The sequence below is a fragment of the Pristiophorus japonicus genome, chromosome 8, assembly GCF_044704955.1.
Source record: "Pristiophorus japonicus isolate sPriJap1 chromosome 8, sPriJap1.hap1, whole genome shotgun sequence".
In the NCBI taxonomy this organism is placed as follows: domain Eukaryota; kingdom Metazoa; phylum Chordata; class Chondrichthyes; family Pristiophoridae; genus Pristiophorus; species Pristiophorus japonicus.
The window spans coordinates 85,823,039-85,845,859 of record NC_091984.1 but is presented as its reverse complement, the minus strand read 5'-3'; the positions used below and the strand labels follow the sequence as shown (position 1 = coordinate 85,845,859).

The 22,821-nt window shown below is 45.6% G+C and overlaps 1 protein-coding gene across 1 annotated transcript in view; it reads left to right on the top strand.

The window, feature by feature from the left end:
• Positions 1 to 22,821, top strand: part of LOC139268115 (interleukin-12 receptor subunit beta-2-like) — a 186,658-nt gene that overhangs the window by 142,081 nt on the left and 21,756 nt on the right. The window contains exon 15 of the mRNA XM_070886134.1: positions 1,593 to 1,683. Coding sequence (XP_070742235.1) covers positions 1,593 to 1,683 — 91 coding nt within the window. The remainder of the gene's footprint in view (positions 1 to 1,592; positions 1,684 to 22,821) is intronic.

Below are 22,821 nucleotides of genomic sequence, written 5' to 3'. Positions count from 1 at the left end.
TGATTTCCCTCAGCCACGGTTGAGCCACCTTCCCTTTTTTATTTTTATGCCAGACAGGAATGTACAATTGTTGTAGTTCATCCATGCGGTCTCTAAATGTCTGCCATTGCCCATCCACAGTCAACCCCTTAAGTATCATTCGCCAATCCATCCCAGCCAATTCACGCCTCATACCTTCAAAGTTAGCCTTCTTGAAGTTCTGGACCGTGGTCTCTGAATTAACTGTTTCATTCTCCATCCTAATGCAGAATTCCACCATATTATGGTCACTCTTCCCCAAGGGGCCTCGCACAATGAGATTGCTAATTAATCCTCTCTCATTACATAACACCCAGTCTAAGATGGCCTCCCCCCTAGTTGGTTCCTCGACATATTGGTTTAAAAAACCATCCCTTATGCACTCCAGGAAATCCTCCTCCACCGTATTGTTTCCAGTTTGGTTAGCCCAATCTATGTGCATATTAAAGTCACCCATTATAACTGCTGCACCTTTATTGCATGCACCCCTAATTTCCTGTTTGATGCCCTCCCGAACATCACTACTACTGTTTGGAGGTCTGTACACAACTCCCACTAACGTTTTTTGCCCTTTGGTGTTCTGTAGCTCTACCCATATAGATTCCACATCATCCAAGCTAATGTCCTTCCTAACTATTGCCTTAATCTCCTCCTTAACCAGCAATGCTACCCCACCTCCTTTTCCTTTTATTCTATCCTTCCTGAATGTTGAATACCCCTTATCGATTAAGAAACCGTCTATTTCTGTCTTAAATTTATTCAATGTCCCGGCTTCCACAGCTCTCTGAGGCAGCGAATTCCACAGATTCACAACCCTCTGAGAGAAGAAATTTCTCCTCATCTCTGTTTTAAATGGGCGGCCCCTTATTCTAAGATCATGTCCTCTAGTTCTAGTCTCTCCCATCAGTGGAAACATCCTCTCTGCATCCACCCTGTCAAGCCCCCTCATAATCTTTTCAGTCTCGATAAGATCACCTCTCATTCTTCTGAATTTCAATGAGTAGAGACCCAACCTACTCAACCTTTCCTCATAAGACAACCCCCTCATCCCCCGAATCAACCTAGTGAACGTCTTAAAGGAGGAAAGGGAGGTAGCGAGGCAGAGAGGTTAAGGGAGGGAGTTCAAGAGCTTAGGGCCCAGGCAGCTGAAGGCACGGCCACCGATGGTTGAGCAATTATAATCAGGGATGTGCAAGAGGGCAGAATTTGAGGAGCGCAGACATCTCGTGGGGTTGTGAGGCTGAAAGAGATAACAGATGAAAATGAAAGAACATGATCATGAGCTAAAGAAGCCACAATCTAAACTTCTCTATTTCTTGTTGGGTTATGGAATCGACAATCACCTACTGCAGAAGATGCTGTTTCAATATTCAAAAAGGGTTTTTGAGATTTCAGATAGAAAACTGAATGATGGAGAAAGCGGGATAAGCGAAATAGCTTTTTCTCATTCCTACGTTATTACAATGCAATTTAGGTCACACCAATCAGTAAATGATTGTTGAAAAGAAGTACAATTCAAATTATTTTTATTAATGCTTTCTGTTTCTATTCAAATGATTTGTTTTCTTTCTTAGAATTAAAACAATGTGCAAGATGTTTTTACCTGGCTGGGTTCATGAAGAATTTCCCAATGTGGAAAACAGCAGTGTGGTTAAAAGACTGCAGGTAAACTATCAGGTGCTGAATTTCCTCTGTGCATAATATTAACATGGTAGTTATCACACTAGTTTTACACAAATGCATAATCAGGGCACTCCCAGGGAAGTTGAACTGCTGGGTAAGAAATTTAGTACATTAATGAAAATAATACTTGAGCCTAGAATTTCTATGCTGTTTCCGGCACAATTTCAGCATATAATCAGGACAAATAATTTTTGGTGGCAGAAAGTACCACCTCAAAATCGATCCTTGCACTTTATGACAAGTGTCCTAATTGCATTCCAAATCTCCTGCTTTTATGGTCGCAACGCAATTATGGTACGTTAGACTGAGAACTTTTAGGTGCAGCTGTGGACAGGATCAGCTAAGAGAGGCGCATTTCAGGCAGCCATTGTGGATCTTGGTAATTTCGGCCAAGCTGCAGTACAGGCGTACATTCATCAGGTGACTGACACACATTACAGGAGACTGGGGAACTCATCATCTTTGGCATCACAGCAAGGTAGCAGTGAAATAGAGCCATCCAATTTTATTAGGTTGCTGGCTTTCCCAAAGTCCAGGGGGAAATTAATGGCACCCCATGTTGCTTTGCGAACTCTTACAGCAAACCCCCTCAACGACCTCCGTAAGAAAGGCTTCTACTTCCTGAATGTACAGATTGTATGTGACAGCATTCAAAGGATCCTATATGCCAACATGAGAAATTATTACAAGGCATTCATCGTTCAGAATTTAGCCCTCCTTCACTTCTTCAGGGAAGAAAATCACGTCAACAGATTGCTTGCGAGTAACAAAGCTCGTCCGAACGATCCTACTAAGAGTAGCAGCAGAGGATTGCTACAATGAGGCACATGCCTCTGCAAGATTGGTCATCAAGGAGACCATTAAGATCTTAAAGTATAGGAAAGCTTTTGACAAGGTACCACACAGTATATTACAAGAAGATTATATGGTGTAGAATTCAGTGAAGGATTTGATTTTTATTTCTCCTGCTTTTGTATATGGGCCTCTCCTGTGTCTTTTCACCTGCTATTATTTGCACATGCCTTTGTCATTTCAATACATTAGCATTTTGTCACTAATGATCTTTTATACTACCCATTTTCTATTAAAGAGTTTGCAGGCCATTTAACACATTAACTAATTCTTTGTGATTTGGTATCTTTCAGTTCTTCCACCCGTCTTATATCTCTATTTTTCTTACCTTACTAAAATGCCTGTTTATCGCTTAGCCTTCAGTCTGATGAAGAGTACACACCAAAAGAACTGTAACAACAACAACAACAACTTGTATTTATATAGCACCTTTAGCACAGTAAAACGTCCCAAGGCGCTTCACAGGAGCGTTAGAAAACAACATTTTACACCAAGCCACGTTAGATATTAGGGCAGATGACCAAAAGTGTGGTCAAAGAGGTAGGTTTTAAGAAGCATCTTAAAGGAGGAAAGAGAGGTAGAGAGGCGGAGAGGTTTAGGGAGGGAATTCCAGAGGTAGGCCTTGGCAGCTGAAGGCACGGCCACCTATGGTGGAGCAATTAAAATCGGGATGCTCATGAGGCCGGAATTAGAGAAGATAGATATCTTGGAGGATTGTGTGGCTGGAGAAGGTTACAGAGATAGGGAAGGGCTGGGCCATGGAGGAATTTGAAAATAACCTTGAGAATTTTAAATTCAAGACGTCACTTAACCGGGAGCCAGTGAAGGTCAGCGAGCACACGGGTGATGCGTAAATGGGTTTTGGTGCGCGTTAGAACACAGGCAGCAGAGTTTTAGATGACCTCAAGTTTCCGTAGGTTAGAACGTGGGAAGCCAGCCGGGAGAGCGTTGGAACAGTCAAGTCTAGAGGTAACAAAGGCATAGATGAGGGTTTCAGCGGCAGATGAGCTGAGGCGATGTTCCAGAGGTGGAAATAGACGGTCTTAGTGATGGTGCCGATTTGTGATCAGAAGCTCATTTCGTGGTCAAATATGACACCAAGGCTGCAAACAGTGTGGTTCAGCCTCAGACAGATGCTAGGGAGAGGGCTGGAGTCGATGGCTAGGCAATGGAGTTTGTGGCGGGGACCGAAGACTATGACTTCAGTATTTCCAATGTTTAGTTGGAGGAGATTTCTGCTCACCCAGTACTGGATGTCGGATAAGCAGTGTGACAATTTAAGGACAGTGGAGGGGTCAAAAGAGGTGGAGATGAGGTAAAGCTGGATGTCCTCAGCGTATATGTGAAAACTGACACTGTGGGCTAGAAATTGCCCTTCGCCCCGATTGGTGGCGGTAACCTTCCAGGGCCGGGACTTCCCGCCCCCAATGCGGAATTAGGCCGTGCATCCCTCAAAGGAAGCGGAGCACTATCTCCGGCGTTCCGCTTCCTTTGAGGGGTGCTCCCGGGGCAGTAGGACGGCGTGGAGTTCAGCGCCACGCGGAGTAGTCCAGCGCTTGGCAGATGCTCCACATAATGCTGACGCGCTACAACGCTCTTCCCCTTCCATTAAATGGGAGGGACGCTGCACTGACCACCACTTGACCACCAGGGACGCGATCGACCGAGCCAGCAGCCAAAACCGAGTGCAGGGCTGCATGATGGCGGCCCGGTCGACACGAGAGCCACCATTGTCGGGCCGACTGAAGAGTCAACTGACAAATAAAAATGGCGGCCCGGGGCGCTAAAGGCCTCCCCTTTAAGGGGTGCCCTGGCAACAGATGTCCGCCAGCTTATCGACCCACGGGAATTTCGGGGCGTTAAGGGGTCGACGCAGGGTGATGAGGGGGTCGCTGGTTGGGTGCCGGCACAGGGCACTAATCGCGGGGTGCGGCGCTGCCGGGACAGCGCCCACAAACCTTGGAGACAATTTCCCGTGACTCGGTAGCGCCCCCCCTCCCTGGCCAAAAACGCCATTGTGCCCTGTTAAGGCCCCCAGAGGTGCGAATGGGGCTATAAAAAGGGGCAACTTCACCCCCTGCGTATTCAGCTGATGTCACCAAGGGGCAGCATGTTGGAGAAAAATAGGAGGGGGGCCAAGGATAATCTATTCTTTACTCTTTACAGATGCTGATTGACCTGCTTTATGCTTCCAATATTTTCTGTTTTTAGTTCAAATATTGGGAATATCCATATACTCTCTGAATAATGCAGTAATAAAGCTATTGTAATATTAATCCTATATGACAAAAAGTAAACTCAAATTACAATTTTGTTTACTCTGAAATCGTTTTTTATCCTATTCTCTCTACTTCCTTTTTTAAACTTTAATTTTACTATTATTAACTAAAGTATAATTCTAGGTTTTCCAAAACCACGATGAAGCACCTAGCTTGCCACAAGCACAGACTGGAAAATCATGGACAGAACACATGCGATTTTCCAATCTGTGCTCACAGCGGGCCATGTACTTCACCAAGGGCAAGGAGTCAGAAAATCTACTCTGTGCTCAATTCTAACTTTTTCCCATTTTTATAAAGTTTCAAATAAGTTACTTGTATTGATTCTTTGGGCTCTTTGTCCGCACTGTCCATTGTGGAGATAACAGCAACAATGAAAAATGTGCTATTTGATTGGCTAAAAAAGGTCAGTGTTTCAGCTAATTGATTGCCAAAGTTTGTAAGAATGACCCAGGTGTGTCCTTGACATGACTAGCTCAAGCTTTGGCTTGTTTGTCCTTGACCAAACAGGAAAGGTTACCAATGGATGTCTTTTTTTTTGTCTGATTACACTCCTGTGAAGAACCTTGGGACGTTTACTATGTTAAAAGCGCTGTATAACTGCAAGTCATTGCTGTTGTTATACTCACGGGCAACATGTAGATTAAGAATATAATTTATCTTGACTAAAGTAATTTTTAAAATTCCCATCCTAAGAACATAAGAAATAGGAGCAGGAGTAGGCCACATGGCCCCTCGAGCCTGCTCCACCATTTAATAAGATCATGGCTGATCTGATCATGGATTCAGCTCCACTTCCCTGCCCGCTCCCCAAAACCCATTATTCCCTTATTGCTCAAAAATCTATCTCCGCCGTAAATATATTCAATGACCAAGCCTCCACAGCTCTCTGAGGCAGGGAATTCCATAGATTTACAACCCTCAGAGAAGAAATTCCTCCTCATCTCAGTTTTAAATGGGCAGCCCCTTATTCTGAGACTATGTCCCCTAGTTTTAGTTTCCCCTATGAGTGGAAATATCCTCTCTGCATCCACCTTGTCGAGCCCCCTCATTATCTTAGAAGTTTAAATAAGATCACCTATCATTCTTCTGAACTCCAATGAGTATAGGCCCAACCTACCCAACCTATCTTCATAAGTCAACCCCCTCATCTCCGGAATCAACCTAGTGAATCTTCTCTGAACAGCCTCCAATGCAAGACCAAAACTGTTAGAGGTACTCCAGGTGAGGCCTCACCAATACCCTGTACAGTTGTAGCAGGACTTCTCTGCTTTTATACTCCATCCCCCTTGCAATAAAGGCCAACATTCCATTTGCCTTCTGATTACTTGCTGTACCTGCATACTAACTTTTTGTGTTTCATGCACAGGACCCCAAGGTCCCTCTGTACTGCAGCACTTTGCAATTTTTCTCCATTTAAATTATAATTTCCTTTTCTATTTTTTCTGCCAAAGTGGATAACCTCACATTTTCCCACATTATACTCCATCTGCCAAATTTTTGTCCACTCACTTAGCCTGTCTACATCACTTTGCAGATGTTTTGTGTCCTCCTCACATTTTGCTTTCCTACCCATCTTTGTATCATCAGCAAATTTGGCTACATTACATTCCCTTCATCCAAGTCATTAATAGATTGTAAATAGTTGAGGCCCCAGCACCAATCCCTGCGGCATCCCACTAGTTACTGTTTGGAAAATAACCCATTTATCCTGACTCTCTGTTTTCCATTAGTTAGCCAATCCTCTATCCATGCTAATCTATTACCCTCAACCCCGTGAACTTTTATCTCGTGCAGTAACCTTTTATGTGGCACCTTATCGAATGCCTTCTGGAAATCCAAATACACCACATCCACTGGTTCCCCCTTATCCACCCTGCTCATTACATCCTCAAAGTACTCCAGCAAATTTGTCAAACATGATTTCCCTTTCATAAAACCATACTGACTCTGCTTGATTGAATTATGCTTTTCCAAGTGTCCCACTTCTACTTCCTTAATAATGGACTCCAGCATTTTCTTAACGAGAGATGTTGGGCTAACTGGTCTATAGTTTCCTGCTTTCTGTCTGCCTCCTTTTTTAAATAGAGGTGTTACATTTGCGGTTTTCCGATCCTCTGGGACCTCTCCAGAATCCAGGAAATTTTGGTAGAGCACAACTAATGCATCCGCCATCTCCGCAGCCATTTCTTTCAAGACCCTAAGATGTAAGCCATCAGGTCCAGGGGACTTGTCCGCCTTTAGTCCCATTATTTTACCGAGTAATACTTCTTTAGTGATAGTGATTGTATTAAGTTCCTCTCTCCTATAGCCCTTTGATTATCCACTATTGGGATGTTTTTAGTGTCCTCTATGATGTGGAATCTGTATGGGTGGAGCTGCGGAATAGCAAAGGGCAGAAAACGCTAGTGGGAGTTGTGTACAGGCCACTAAACAGTAGTAGTGAGGTTGGGGACAGCATCCAACAAGAAATTAGGGATGCGTGCAATAAAGGTATAGCAGTTATCATGGGCGACTTTAATCTACATATAGATTGGGCTAACCAAACTGGTAGCAATACGGTGGAGGAAGATATCCTAGCGTGTATTAGGGATGGTTTTCGAGACCAATATGTCGAGGAACCAACTAGAGGGCTGGCCATCCTAGACTGGGTGATGTGTAATGAGAAAAGACTAATTAGCAATCTTGTTGTGCGAGGCCCCTTGGGGAAGAGTGACCATAATATGGTAGAATTCTTTATTAAGATGGACAATGACACAGTTATTTCAGAGATTAGGGTCCTGAACTTAGGGAAAGGTAACTTCGATGGTATGAGACATGAATTGGCTAGAATAGACCAGCGAATGATACTTAAAGGGTTGACGGTGGATAGGCAATGGCAAACATTTATAGATCACATGGATGAACTTCAACAATTGTATATCCCTGTCTGGAGTAAAAATAAAACTGGGAAGGTGGCTCAACCGTGGCTAACAAGGGAAATTAAGGTTAGTGTTAAATCCAAGGAAGAGGCATATAAATTGGCCAAAAAAAGCAGCAAACCTGAGGACTGGGAGAAATTTAGAATTCAGCAGAGGAGGACAAAGGGTTTAATTAGGAGGGGGAAATTAGCGTATGAGAGGAAGCTTGCTGGGAACATAAAAACTGACTACAAAAGCTTCTATAGTTACGTGAAGAGAAAAAGATTAGTGAAGACAAATGTAGGTACCTTGCAGTCAGAATCAAGTGAATTTATAATGGGGAACAAAGAAATGGCAGACCAATTAAACAAATACTTTGGTTCTGTCTTCACGAAGGAAGACACAAATAACCTTCCGGATGAACTAGGGGACCGAGGATCTAGTGAGAAGGAGGAACGGAAGGATGTCCTTATTAGGCGGGAAATTGTGTTAGGGAAATTAATGGGATTGAAGGTCGATAAATCCCCGGGGCCTGATAGTCTACATCCCAGAGTACTTAAGGAAGTGCCCCTAGAAATAGTTAATGCATTGGTGATCATTTTCCACTATCGACTCTGGATCAGTTCTTATGGACTGGAGGGTAACTAATGTAACGGCACTTTTTAAAAAAGGAGGGAGAGAGAAAACGGGTAATTATAAACCGGTTAGCCTGACATCAGTAGTGGGGAAAATGTTGGAATCAATCATTAAGGATGAAATAGCAACACATTTGGAAAGCAGTGACAGGATTGGTCCAAGTCAGCATGGATTTATGAAAGGGAAATCATGCTTGACAAATCTTCTAGAATTTTTTGAAGATGTAACTTGTAGAGTGGACAAGGGAGAACCAGTGGATGTGGTGTATTTGGACTTTCAAAAGGCTTTTGACTAGAGATTGGTGTGCAAAATTAAAGCACATGGTATTGGGGGTAATGTACTGACGTGGATAGAGAACTGGTTGGCAGACAGGAAGCAGAGAGTCGGGATAAATGGGTCCTTTTCAGAATGGCAGGCAGTGACTAGTGGGTTGCCGCAAGGCTCAGTGCTGGGACCCCAGCTATTTACAATACACATTAATGATTTAGATGAAGGAATTGAGTGTAATATCTCCAAGTTTGCAGATGACACTAAGCTGGGTGGCGGTGTGAGCTGTGAGGAGGACGCTAAGAGGCTACAGGGTGATTTGGACAGGTTAGGTGAGTGGGCAAATGCATTGCAGATGCAGTATAATGTGGATAAATATGAGGTTATCCACTTTGGTGGCAAAAACACTAAGGCATAATATTATCTGAATGGCGGCAGATTAGGAAAAGGGGAGGGGCAACGAGACCTGGGTGTCATGGTACATCAGTCATTGAAAGTTGGCATACAGATACAGCAGGCGGTGAAGAAGGCAAATGGTATTTGGACCTTCATAGCTAGGGGATTTGAGTATAGGAGCAGGGAGGTCTTACTGCAGTTGCACAGGGCCTTGGTGAGGCCTCACCTGGAATATTATGTTCAGTTTTGGTCTCCGAATCTGAGGAAGGGCATTCTTGCTATTGAGGGAGTGCAGCGAAGGTTCACCAGACTGATTCGTGGGATGGCAGGACTGACATAAGAACATAAGAACATAAGAACTAGGAACAGGAGTAGGCCATCTAGCCCCTCGAGCCTGCTCCGCCATTCAAAAAGATCATGGCTGATCTGGCCGTGGACTCAGCTCCACTTATCCGCCCGCTCCCCATAACCCTTAATTCCCTTATTGGTTAAAAATCTATCTCTCTGTGTTTTGAATACATTCAATGAGCTAGCCTTAACTGCTTCCTTGGGCAGAGAATTCCACAGATTCACAACCCTCTGGGAGAAGAAATTCCTTCTCAACTCGGTTTTAAATTGACTCCGCGTATTTTGAGGCTGTGCCCCCTCGTTCTAGTCTCCCCGACCCGTGAAAACAACCTATCTGCCTCCATCTTGTCTATCCCTTTCATTATTTTAAAAGATTCTATGAGATCACCCCTCATCCTTCTGAACTCCAACGAGTAAAGACCCAGTCTATTCAATCTATCATCATAAGGTAGCCCCCTCATCTCCGGAATCAGTTAGTGAATCGTCTCTGTACCCCCTCCAAAGCTAGTATATCCTTCCTTAAGTAAAGTGACCAAAACTGCACGCAGTACTCCAGATGCGGGCTCACCAATACCTGTACAGTTGCAGCAGGACCTCCCTGCTTTTGTACTCCATCCCTCTCGCAATGAAGGCCAACATTCCATTCGCCTTCTGATTACCTGCTGCACCTGCAAACAAACTTTTTGGGATTCATGCACAAGGACCCCCAGGTCCCTCTGCACCGCAGCATGTTGTAATTTCTCCCCATTCAAATAATATTCCCTTTTACTGTTTTTTTTCCCAAGGTGGATGACCTCACATTTTCCAACATTGTATTCCATCTGCCAAACCTTACACCATTCGCTTAACCTATCTAAATCTCTTTGCAGCCTCTCTGTGTCCTCTACACAACCCGCTTTCCCACTAATCTTTTTGTGTCACCTGCAAATTTTGTTACACTACACTCTGTCCCCTCTTCCAGATCATCTATGTATATTGTAAACAGTTGTGGTTCCAGCATCGATCCCTGTGGCACACCTCTAACCACCGATTTCCAACCCGAAAAGGACCCATTTATCCCGACTCTCTGCTTTCTGTTAGCCAGTCAATTCTCTATCCATGCTAATACATTTCCTCTGACTCCGCGCACCTCTATCTTCTGCAGTAACCTTTTGTGTGGCACCTTATCGAATGCCTTTTGGAAATCTAAATACACCATATCCATCAGTACACCTCTATCCACCATGCTTGTTATATCCTCAAAGAATTCCAGTAAATTAGTTAAACACGATTTCCACTTCATGAATCCATGTTGCATCTGCTTGATTGCACTGTTCCTATCTAGATCTCCTGCTATTTCTTCCTTAATGATAGCTTCAAGCATTTTCCCCACTACAGATGTTAAACTAACCGGCCTATAGTTACCTGCCTTTTGTCTGCCCCCTTTTTTAAACAGAGGCGTTACATTAGCTGCCTTCCAATCCACTGGTACCTCCCCAGAATCCAGAGAATTTTGGTAGATTATAACAAATGCATCTGCTATAACTTCCGCCATCTCTTTTAATACCCTGGGATGCATTTCATCAGGACCAGGGGACTTGTCTACCTTGATTCCCATTAGCCTGTCCAGCACTACTTCCCTAGTGATAGTGATTGTCTCAAGGTCCTCCCTTCCCACATTCCCGTAACCTGGCAATTTGTGGCATGGTTTTTGTGTCTTCCACTGTGAAAACCGAAGCAAAATAATTGTTTAAGATCTCAGCCATTTCCACATTTCCCATTACTAAATCCCCCTTCTCATCTTCTAAGGGACCAACATTTACTTTAGTCACTCTTTTCCGTTTTATATATTGGTAAAAGCTTTTACTATCTGTTTTTATCTTTTGCGCAAGTTTACTTTCGTAATCTATCTTTCCTTTCTTTATTGCTTTCTTAGTCATTCTTTGCTGTCGTTTAAAATTTTCCCAATCTTCTAGTTTCCCACTAACCTTGGCCACCTTATACGCATTGGTTTTTAATTTGATACTCTCCTTTATTTCCTTGGTTATTCACGGCTGGTTATCCCTTCTCTTACCGCCCTTCTTTTTCACTGGAATATATTTTTGTTGAGCACTATGAAAGAGCTCCTTAAAAGTCCTCCACTGTTCCTCAATTGTGCCACCATTTAGTCTGTGTTCCCAGTCTACTTTGGCTAACTCTGCCCTCATCCCACTGTAGTCCCCTTTGTTTAAGCATAGTACGTTCGTTTGAGACACTACTTCCTTACCCTCAATCTGTATTACAAATTCAACCATACTGTGTTCACTCATTCCGAGAGGATCTTTTACTTGGAGATCGTTTATTATTCCTGTCTCATTACACAGGACCAGATCTAAGATAGCTTGCACCCTTGTAGGTTCTGTAACATACTGTTCTAAGAAACAATCCCGTATGCATTCTATGAATTCCTCCTCAAGGCTATCCCGTGCGATTTGATTTGACCAATCGATATGTATGTTAAAATCCCCCATGATGACTGCCGTTCCTTTTTCACATGCCTCTATTATTCCCATGATTATTGTCCGCCCCACCGTGAAGTTATTATATGGGGGCCTATAAACTACGCCCACCAGTGACTTTTTCCCCTTACTATCTCTAATCTCCACCCACAATGATTCAACATTTTGTTCATTAGAGCCAATATCATCTCTCACATCTGCCCTGATATCTTCCTTTATTAATAGAGCTACCCCACCTCCTTTCCCTTCTTGTCTATCCTTCCGAATTGTCAGATACCCCTGTATGTTTAATTCCCAGTCTTGGCCACCCTGCAGCCACGTTTCAGTAATGGCCACCAAATCATACCCATTTGTAATGATTTGTGCCGTCAAACATATGAGGAGAGAGTGGATTGACTGGGCCTGTTTTCACTGGGGTTTAGAAGGATGAGAGGGGATCTCATAGAAACATATAAAATTCTAACGGGACTGGGCAGGTTAGATGCAGGAAGAATGTTCCCGATGCTGGGGAAGTCCAGAACCAAGGGACACAGTCTAAGGATAAGGGGTAGGCCATTTAGGACTGAGATGAGGAGAAACTTCTTCACTCAGAGAGTTGTTAACCTGTGGAGTTCTCTACTGCAGAGAGTTGTTGATGCTAGTTCATTGGATATATTCAAGAGGGAGTTAGTTATGGCCCTTGTGGCTAAAGAGATCAAGGGGTATGGAGAGAAAGCAGGAAATGGGTACTGAGGTGAATGATCAGCCATGATCTTATTGAATGGTGCTGCAGGCTCGAAGGGCCGAATGGCCTACTCCTGCACCTATTTTCTATGTTTCTATGTGAAGACAGATACAAATATTTGTTCACCATCTCTGCCATTTCCCTGTTCTCTATTATTAATTCCCCAGTCCAGTCTCATCCTCTGAGAGACCAACATTTCCTTTAGCCACTTTTTTTCCTTTTTCTGTACCTGTAGAAATTCTTGCTATCTGTTTTTATATTCCGTGCTAGTTTACTTTCATATTCTAGTTTCCCTCTCTATCATTTTTTTGTTGTTCTTTGCTGGCTTTTAAAAGTTTCCCAATCATCTGACCTCCCACTAACAGCACAACTAACAACCAATGTGTTGATGGCAGGTTTATATTTATATTTATATGGCGGAGGTGCGGCAAATGAAGGTGCGGGGCCCAGAAGGGCCGAGGGCCCAGTGGCAGCACGGGCCAGCCTAAACTGCGATATGTGTGCACACTAGGTCTGTGCAGCAGAGCAGGTCTCCAGTCGTGTTGGTTAACCCTTGCCACTGGATAAAGGCCTAGCTCTGTCGAGCCCGTGTGGTGGCTGATGTGCAATGGTCATCACACGCACAGGCATCTTCCACCCATCGAGTTCAGGACTGGAGTATTGGCTCCTCCATTGAAACATCTATGAACTCATCCCTTTTGGTGTGGAAGCAAGTCATCCTCGTTCGAGGGATCGCCTATGATGATGAGTCTTGGCCACATTGTATGCCCTTGTTTTCAGTTTAATACCATCCCTTATTTCCTTAGTTAGCCATGGATAGCTATGCCATCTCTTCCATTCTTTCCCTCTCATTGGGATATATTTTTGTTGCGAGTTATGAAATATCTCCTTAAATGTCTGCCACTGCTCATTAACCGTCCCATTCTTTAATCTATTTTCCCAGTCCACTTTAGGCAACTCTGCCTTCATACCTTTGTAATCTCCTGTATTTAAGCTCTGAACACTGGTTTGAGATCCAACTTTCTCACCCTCCAACTGAATTTGAAATTTAACCATGTTATGGTCACTCATTCCTCGAGGATCCTTTACTAGGAGATCATTTATTAATCATGTCTCATTACATGCTACCAGATCTAAGATAGCCTGCTCCCTGGTTGGTTCCACAACGTACTGTACAAGGAAACTGATACGTCCTTACTACACAGTATAAATGCACACGAGGCCCATGCTTGAGAGAAGGTCAGTCTGTGACCTGTCCTTTATTCCTTAGCACTCAAGTGATGAAGGTGGGTGGAGCTTCCCCTTTTATACCTGAAGGTCCAGGTTAGGAGTGTCTCCCACCTAGTGGTCAGTGTTCTCACGGTGTACAACTTAGGTCAGTTTATACATGGGTTACAATGCTGGTTGAATACATGACATCACCTCCCCCCCCAAAGTCTTATTGGGATCACAGGTTGAGTCTCTCTGGTGGTTTACGCTCCCTTGTAGAGCACCTGAGTTGGGGCTCCGGTTGTTGGGAGCTGGCCTGAGTGTCTGCTGTTTGCGGTGCCTCAATCCTGTCCGGACTGCCCACAGTGACTGGGCTCTCCTCCCTTTGGTTCCGGTGTTCGATCACCTGTGGTGGAGTGAACTCTATATCGTGTTCTTCCTCTGCTTCTTCTATGGGGTTGCTGAACCTCCTTTTTGTTTGATCCACGTGTTTGCGGCAGATTTGTCCATTGGTAAGTTTAACTACCAGAATCCTATTTCTCTCTTTGGCAATCACAGTGCCTGTGAGCCATTTGGGCCCTGCAGCGTAGTTGAGGACAAAAACAGGATCATTTACATCAATACATCGCGCCCTCGCATTCCTGTCATGGTAGTGATATTGTGACTGGTGCCTGCTCTCGACAATTTCTTTCATGGTGGGGTGTATAAGGGATAATCGGGTTTTGAGCGTCCTTTTCATTAGTAGCTCTGCAGGTGGAACCCCTGTGAGCGAGTGTGGTCGGGATCTATCGGCCAACAGGAGGCGTGATAAGTGGGTTTGTAGGGAACCCCCTTGGAATCTGAGCATCCCCTGTTTGATTATCTGCACTGCTTGTTCTGCCTGGCCGTTTGAGGCCGGCTTGAACGGTGCCGTTCTAACATGGTTAATTCCATTGCCTGCCATGAAGTCCTGGAATTCAGTGCTTGTGAAGCACGGGCCATTATCGCTGACCAAGATGTCAGTAGACCGTGGGCGGCGAACATTGCCTGTAGACTTTCTACCGTGGCAGAGGATGTGCTTGAATTTAAAATGTCACACTCGATCCATTTGGAGTAGGCGTCTACTACAACCAAAAACATTTTCCCCATGAAAAGACCTGCGTAGTCCACATGGATGCGTGACCAAGGCTTGGCGGGCCATGGCCAGGGGCTAAGGGGGGCTTCCCTGGGCGCATGGCCCAGCTGGGCACACGTGTTGCACCTGCGAACACAAAGTTCCAGATCTGCGTCTATCCCTGGCCACCAAACGTGTGACCTGGCAATTGCCTTCATCGTGACAATGCCCGGGTGCCCATTGTGGAGTTCTCTGATGAACACCTCTCTGCCCATCTGGGGCATGACTACGCGGTTTCCCCACAGTAGGCAATCGGCCTGAATTGAGAGTTCATCCTAGCGCCTGTGAAATGGTTTAAATTTCTCAGGACATGCCCTGTACGTGGTTGCCCAGTCCCCATTCAGGACACATTTCTTGACTAGAGACAATAGCGGGTCTCTATTTGTCCAGACTTTAATCTAACGGGCTGTCACGGGTGAGCCTTCGCTTCCGAAAGCTTCAACAGCCATGACCATCTCAGCACCATGCTCGGTAGCCCCCTCAGTGGTGGCTAGTGGAAGTCTGCTGAGTGCATCAGCGCAGTTTTCGGTACCCGGTCTGTGCCGAATTGTATAGTCATAGGCAGCTAACGTGAGTGCCCACCTCTGTATGCAGGCCGATGCGTTTGCATTTATGGCCTTGTTGTCGGCCAAAAGGGACGTTAGGGGTTTGTGATCTGTCTCCAGGTCAAATTTCCTGCCAAACAGGTACTGGTGCATTTTCTTTACCGCATATACACATGCGAGCGCCTCCTTTTCTACCATCCCGTAGCCCCTTTCTGCCTGGGACAGACTCCTGGAGGCATAAGCTACCGGTTGTAACTGACCCTTGGCATTGACATGCTGCAACACACACCCGACACCATAGGACGACGCATCGCACGTTAACACAAGTTTCTTACATGGGTCATATAGCGTTAACAGATTGTTGGAACATAACAAATTGCATGCTCTATTAAAAGCCCTTTCCTGGCTGTCCCCCCAGACCCATTCGCGTAGGAGCACGTGTAGCAGCTCTAGCAGCGTGCTCAATTTGGGAAGAAAGTTACCAAAATAGTTCAGGAGCCCCAGGAATGAACGCAGCTCCATCGTGTTACGGGGTCTGGGTGCTCTCTGGATTGCTTCCGTCTTGGATGCAGTAGGGCTGATCCCGTCTGCTGCTACCCTCATCCCCAGGAATTCTACCTCTGGAGCTAGGAAGACGCACTTCGCCTTTTTCAGTCGCAGACCTACCCGGTCCAGTCTGCGTAGCATCTCCTCCAGGTTGTGGAGGTGTTCTTCAGTATCGTAACCCGTAATGAGGATGTCTTCCTGAAAAACCACTGTCCCTGGAATCGACTTGAGGAGGCTTTCCATATTTCGTTGGAAGATCGCGGCGGCCGAGCGAATCCCGAACGGACATCTGTTGTACTCAAACAACCCCTTGTGTGTCGTGATGGTGGTCAGCTTCTTCGACTCACTCGCCAGCTCCTGGGTCATGTAAGCTGAGGTCAGGTCCAATTTTGAAAAATGTTTGCCACCGAATAGCGTCGCAAAGAGGTCCTCCGCTCTCGGTAGCGGGTACTGGTCTTGGAGTGACACCCGATTGATGGTGGCCTTGTAATCGCCACATATCCTGACCGACCCATCCGCCTTGAGCACTGGCACAATCGGGCTCGCCCAGTCACTGAATTCGACTGGCGAGATGATGCCTTCCCTCAACAGGCGGTCCAATTCGCCTTCTATCTTTTCCCGCATCACGTACGGAACCGCTCTGGCCTTGTGGTGTACTGGCCTGGCGTCCGGGTTTATGTGAATCACTACCTTGGCCCCCATGAAAGTGCCAATGCCGGGTTGAAATAATGAGTCAAATTTGTCCTGGACCTGTGAGCATGATACTCGCTCCACAGAGGAAATTGCATTGACATCGCCCCATTTCCAGTTCATGACAGCAAGCCAACTCCTCCCCAGTAGTGCGGGACCGTACCCTGGGACAATCCAGAGTGGCAACCTGTTCTCCGAATCTTTGTGGGTCACGACTACCGTGGCGCTGCCTAGCACCGGAATGATCTGCTTTGTGTAAGTCCGTAGCTGTGCATCAATCGGCGATAATTTTGGCCTCCTGGCCTTGGATGCCCACAACTTTTCGAACTGTTTGATACCCATCAGGGACTGGCTGGCACCCATGTCTAACTCCATTGATACTGGGATGCCATTGAGGAGCACTTTCATCATTATCGGTGGCGTCCTGGTGTATGAACTGTATACGTGCTCCACACGAACTCGCTGAACTTCCGCTTCCAGCGATTTCCCCCAGTGTCCATTTCTGCAATTTCTGCAGGTATTTTGTTCATCTCTGCAAACTCCGGCTGAATGTATACCTCCACGCCTCCAGCATGAGTTGCGGTTTGAAACAAAAGGTCCCTTGACAGTCAATCATCCCTGACTGCCCCTGTTATTGTCCTTGAGTGCACCATTAACAGGTGTTGATGGCCCCATTACTGGCCGCATTGTCCCTTGCAATGGCGTGAATCGCTGTTCAGCTTGCCATTGTCTCTGTCGAACTCCCCCTCTGGGTTCGACTACATGTTGGGGCATGCCTGACTGCCCTTGTCTGCCTGGAGAACTGTGTGCTGCTTTAACAATGTTGAATCTCTGTCCCAAACATTCCTTAACACAGTACCTCTCGTCTGTTCTGCTAGTGGCCATGCTCGCGTGGTTTAAATCCCAGTTTCTTGTCGCCATTGATACGTCCTTACTACACAGTATAAATGCACACGAGGCCCATGCTTGAGAGAAGGTCAGTCTGTGACCTGTCCTTTATTCTTTAGCACTCAAGTGATGAAGGTGGGTGGAGCTTCCCCTTTTATACCTGAAGGTCCAGGTTAGGAGTGTCTCCCACCTAGTGGTCAGTGTATACATGGGTTACAATGCTGGTTGAATACATGACAGAAACTATCCCGGATACACTATGAACTCTTCCTCAAGGCTACCTGGCCAATTTGCTTTGTCCAATCAATATGAAGGTTAAAATCGCCCACGATTATTGCCATTCCTTTTTTACAAGCCGCCATTATTACTTGATTTATACTCCATCCAACAATGTAGCTACTGTTAGGGGGCCTATTGACTACACCCACCAGTGACTTTTCCCCCTTATTATTCCTTATCACCACCCAAACTGATTCAACATTCAACATCTTGATCTTCTGAGCTAATATCGTTTCTCACTAACGCACTGATCTCATCCTTTATTAACAGTGCTACCCCACCTCCTTTTCCTTTCTGTTTGTCCTTCCGAATTGTCAAATACCCTTGAATATTTAGTTTCCAGTCCAGGTCACCTTGCAACCACGTCTCTGTAATGGCTATCAAATCATACCTATTTGTATCTATTTGTGCCGTCAAGTCATCTATTTTGTTATGAATGCTGTGTGCATTCACATAAAGAGCTTTTAAATTTGTTTTTTTCCATTTTTCCCTGCTTTGATCCCACTTTCTGATTCACCTTTATGTTTATACATTCTGTCCCTCCCTGGCACACTCTGGTTTTCATTTCCCCCAGTGCTACCCTGATCTATTGCCTTCTCCTTATTCTTCGACTTTTTAAATTTCACTCACCTGAATCCTCCCCCCCCATTAATTCATTTAAAGCCCTCTCTACAGCTCTCGTTATTTGATTCGCCAGGACCCTAGTCCCAGCATGGTCTAAGTTGAGCCCGTCTGAACGGAACAGCTCCCTCTTACCCCAGTACTGGTGTCAGTGTCCCACGAACCAAAACCTATTTCTCCCACAGTAGTCTTTGAGCCACGTGTTTAACTCGCTGATCTTATTTACCCTATGCAAATTTGCTCATGGCTCAGGTAGTAATCCAGATTCATCATCATCATCATCATCATCATAAGCGGTCCCTTGTATCGAGGATGACTTGCTTCCACGCCAAAAAAGGGATGAGTTCACAGGTATTTCAATGAAGGATCTAATATTCCAAGTCCCGAACTACATGTTGAAGGGTGGAAGATACCTGTGCATGGATTTTTTTAACGTGTGGTGGCTGTTGCACACCAGCCACCAAACGGGCTTGACAGAGCTCGGTCTTGGTCCAATGGCAAGGATTACCCAAGATGACTGGAGACCAGCTCTGCTGCACGGACATATCGCAGTGTGGGCTGGCCCGTGCTGCCCCTGGCCCTCTATAGAGAGGATAGAGAGAAGCTCAGTGTGTGCTCAAACAGGACACTGAAGTTGCAAACTGTCTGATTCACCCTGAGACAGTGGTGGGGTCAGGAATGGAATTGATGGCGAGGATACAACATTTGTTGTGGCAGCCAAAGGCAATGGCTTCGAATCCAGAGATTATTACCTTTGTGGTTCTGCTTTTAAATTTGGCCCCTAGCTGCTCATACTCCCTCAGCAGAACCTCTTTCTTTGTCCTATCTAGGTCATTGGTACCCACGTGGACCACAACAACTGGATCTTCCCCCTCGGCATTCCAAGTTCCTCTCCAGCACTGAGGAGATATATTTAACCCTGGCACCCTGGCTCATTTATCTCTGTTCAACAACTTCTACTCTTCAAATATGCACCAAGTAGTGTTGTTTAGAGTTCACAATATTTACAATATAGATATTTGTTCCTGTATTATAATGTTGGTCATAGTCAGGTTTTATAACCCTTGATGCCAGCAGCTTAATACAAGCACCTTAGCCCCTTACAGTAACAGGCTCAAAAGTTTCACATTTGTTCACACTTCAGGCAGAATAAGCAAGTGACAAAAGAGGAAACGGTGAAGTGTTAATGTTTTCTTCGGGGAAAATGAAACCTGGTGTTTCACAAATAATGGTTGCAAAATGCAAAGTTATGTTTATCTTAGTATTGTATCAAACAGTGCCCTCTAATTAGGTGGAGAAAAGAACCTGAACACAAATCAACTCTTCCACTTAAGAACAATTCTATATTATTTGGTAACTTGTGCTTATATTCTTTACTTCGACAACATCTGTCATTGAACTGCAGTACGCTGACGACACATGCATCTGCACACATTCAATGTCTGAATTCCAAGTCATAATCAACACCTTCACTGAGGCATACGAAAGCTTGGGCCTTACACTAAACATCTGTAAGACAAAGGTCCTCCACCAGCCTAACCCCGCCACAAAGCACTACCCCCAAGTCATCAAGATCCACGGCGTGGCCCTGGATAATTTGGACCACTTTCCATAACTCGGGAGCCTATTATCAACAAGGGCAGTCATCGACCAGGCCAACATCCCCAGCATCGAAGCACTGACCACACTCAACCAGCTCCGCTGGGCGGGCCACAATGTTCGAATGCCTGACACAAGACTCCCAAAGCAAGCCCTCTACTCGGAACTCCTACACGGCAAGCGAGCCCAAGGTAGGCAGAAGAAACGTTACAAGGACACCCTCAAAGCCTCCTTGATAAAATGCAACATCCCCACTGGTACCTGGGAGTCCCTGGCCAAAGACCGCCCTAAGTGGAGGAAGTGCATCCGGGAGGGTGCTAAGCACCTCGAGTCTCATCGCTGAGAGCATGCAGAAAACAAGCGCAGACAACGGAAGGAGCGTGCAGCAAACCAGTCCCACCCACTCTTTCCTTCAACGACTGTCTGTCCCACCTGTGACAGGGACTGTAATTCCTGTAGTGGACTGTTTAGTCACCTGAGAACTCATTTTTAGAGTGGAAGCAAGTCTTCCTCGATTTCGAGGGACTGCCTATGATGATGACTCAGTGACAGCAGTTTGCGTACTGATACTTATTGGACAGAAATATTAAATTAGAGGGGCATTGAGTTGTGTAATGGGCTAGGCAGTGAATGGTGAGACATAACGGTATCCCTCCCGCAATGCTGATGAGTGTGAATGGAATGGCTTGGGCATTGTAAGGATGCTGGGTGTTGTTGGTGTGGGGTGGTGCCAGCCTGCCGCAACATGTGGCAGCCAGGGTGTACAGCGTCAAGTGAAGTAAATATGGCATCCGGGCAGCAATGTGGTCAGGTACCGATGCCCTTTGTCCTGTGGAGCTTCAGTTGATTGCGGAGAAGGTTGGTGTTGTTGGTGTTGGTGCTGGTCGTGATTCTGAGGACCAAGGTGAGATAGTTTCAAGGGCACCAATGCTAATGTAATAGATGGCAGGTGAAATAGAGATGACAGAAGTGATCTGTCCATGGTGAGAGAGGTTATTCTAATGAGGTGTCACTGGATAGAGAGATTGATCCAAAGACTTGCAATCTGCAGAAAGGTCAATATGCCTTCCTGATGCAGTAAGCAAGAGGTTCTGATCTTGGAAAGTGAACAGCTGAGAGATTGGGGGCTTTTACAGTACACTTGCAGTGGTCAGGTCATAATGAGCTAAATTGTCTCCCCCGCCGCTGTGTGTCACATCTGTTCAGCGTTGACAGACCCGACATCTGGTAAAGTGGTGTGGAGGTGGGTCGACAGTGGGGTCCTGACCCACTGGCAATCATTTCAAATTTCGCAGCTGACCCGCCTCCGAACCCGTCTTCTGAGCACCGGCAAAATTCCGGCCTCTGTGTCTACTCTATCAGCACCTTTCATAATGTTAAAAACCTCTATTAAGTCACCCCTCAGCCTTCTCTATTGAAGAAAAAAAAGAGACCCAGCCTGTTCACCCTTTCCCGATAGGTCTAACCTCACAGCTCTGGTATCATCCTTGAAAATCTTTATTGCACCCTCTCCAATGCCTCTATATCCTTTTATTAGAATACGACCAGAACTGTACACAGTACTCCAAATGTGAACTAACCAAAATTTGATACAATTTTAGCATAACTTCTCTACTTTTCAATTCTATCTCTCTAAAAATAAACCCTTGTGCTTAGTTTGCTTTTTTATGGCCTTATTAACCTGCTACTTTTAATGATCTGTGTATTTGTACTCCCAGACCCCTATGCTCCTCTACCACATTTAGAGTCTTCGAGGGAGAAATTGGGGTGCGAAATTTTCAAAGTTTGAAAAATTAGTGGCAGGCATGAATTTTTTCTAACTTTTGAGAAATTCGACGTTTGCGCTCCAGGAAAGAAGTGGAGCACGATCAAGTGTTCCACTTCCTTCCTGGAGCTCAATCAGCAGCAGGCGGGGCAGTAGCCGTGCAGCGCTGCACGTTGAAAGGCTCCTTCCCTCCATTAAAGGGACGGGCCATCATTGCAGGCTCTGAAAAAAAAAATTACCTCTCCCCGACGGCAGCCGCGATCCCACCCAATCCGTCCAATACACTCAAGCAGAGTACCGGGCTGATCAATCGCGGGCCTGAAACCTGAGAGAGAGAAGGTAACATTTTTATTTTTTAAACTTACCTCAGCCACCTTGCCTTTAAGGCTCGGCCTCCTGATGAACACCTCGTTTAGCTGCCGGTGTTTGCGCCCGGCAATGCTGCAGGAGGCGGAACCCAAGTTCGGGTCCAGGCGCTACTGGGGAGATGTGCGCGGTGATGATGTCACGATCTCCAGGCAAAAGAGATCGTGGTGCAACATCGCAAACCTCTCGCCAAATGGCAGGAGTCAATGCTGTTGCCACGCCCGGTCAGTGCCCAGTTAGCACCCCGTTATAGAAACATAGAAGCATAGAAAATAGGAGCAGGAGTAGGCCATTCGGCCCTTCGAGCCTGCACCACCATTCAATAAGATCATGGCTGATCATTCCCTCAGTATCCCTTCCCTACTTTCTCTCCATACCCCTGTAAGGGCCATATCTAACTCCCTCGAGAATATATCCAACGAACTGGCATCAACAACTCTCTGCGGAAGAGAATTCCACAGGTTAACAACTCTCTGAGTGAAAAAGTTTCTCCTCATCTCGGTCCTAAATAGCTTACCCCTTATCCTTAGACTGTGAGCCCTGGTTCTGGACTTCCCCAACATCGGGAACATTCTTCCAG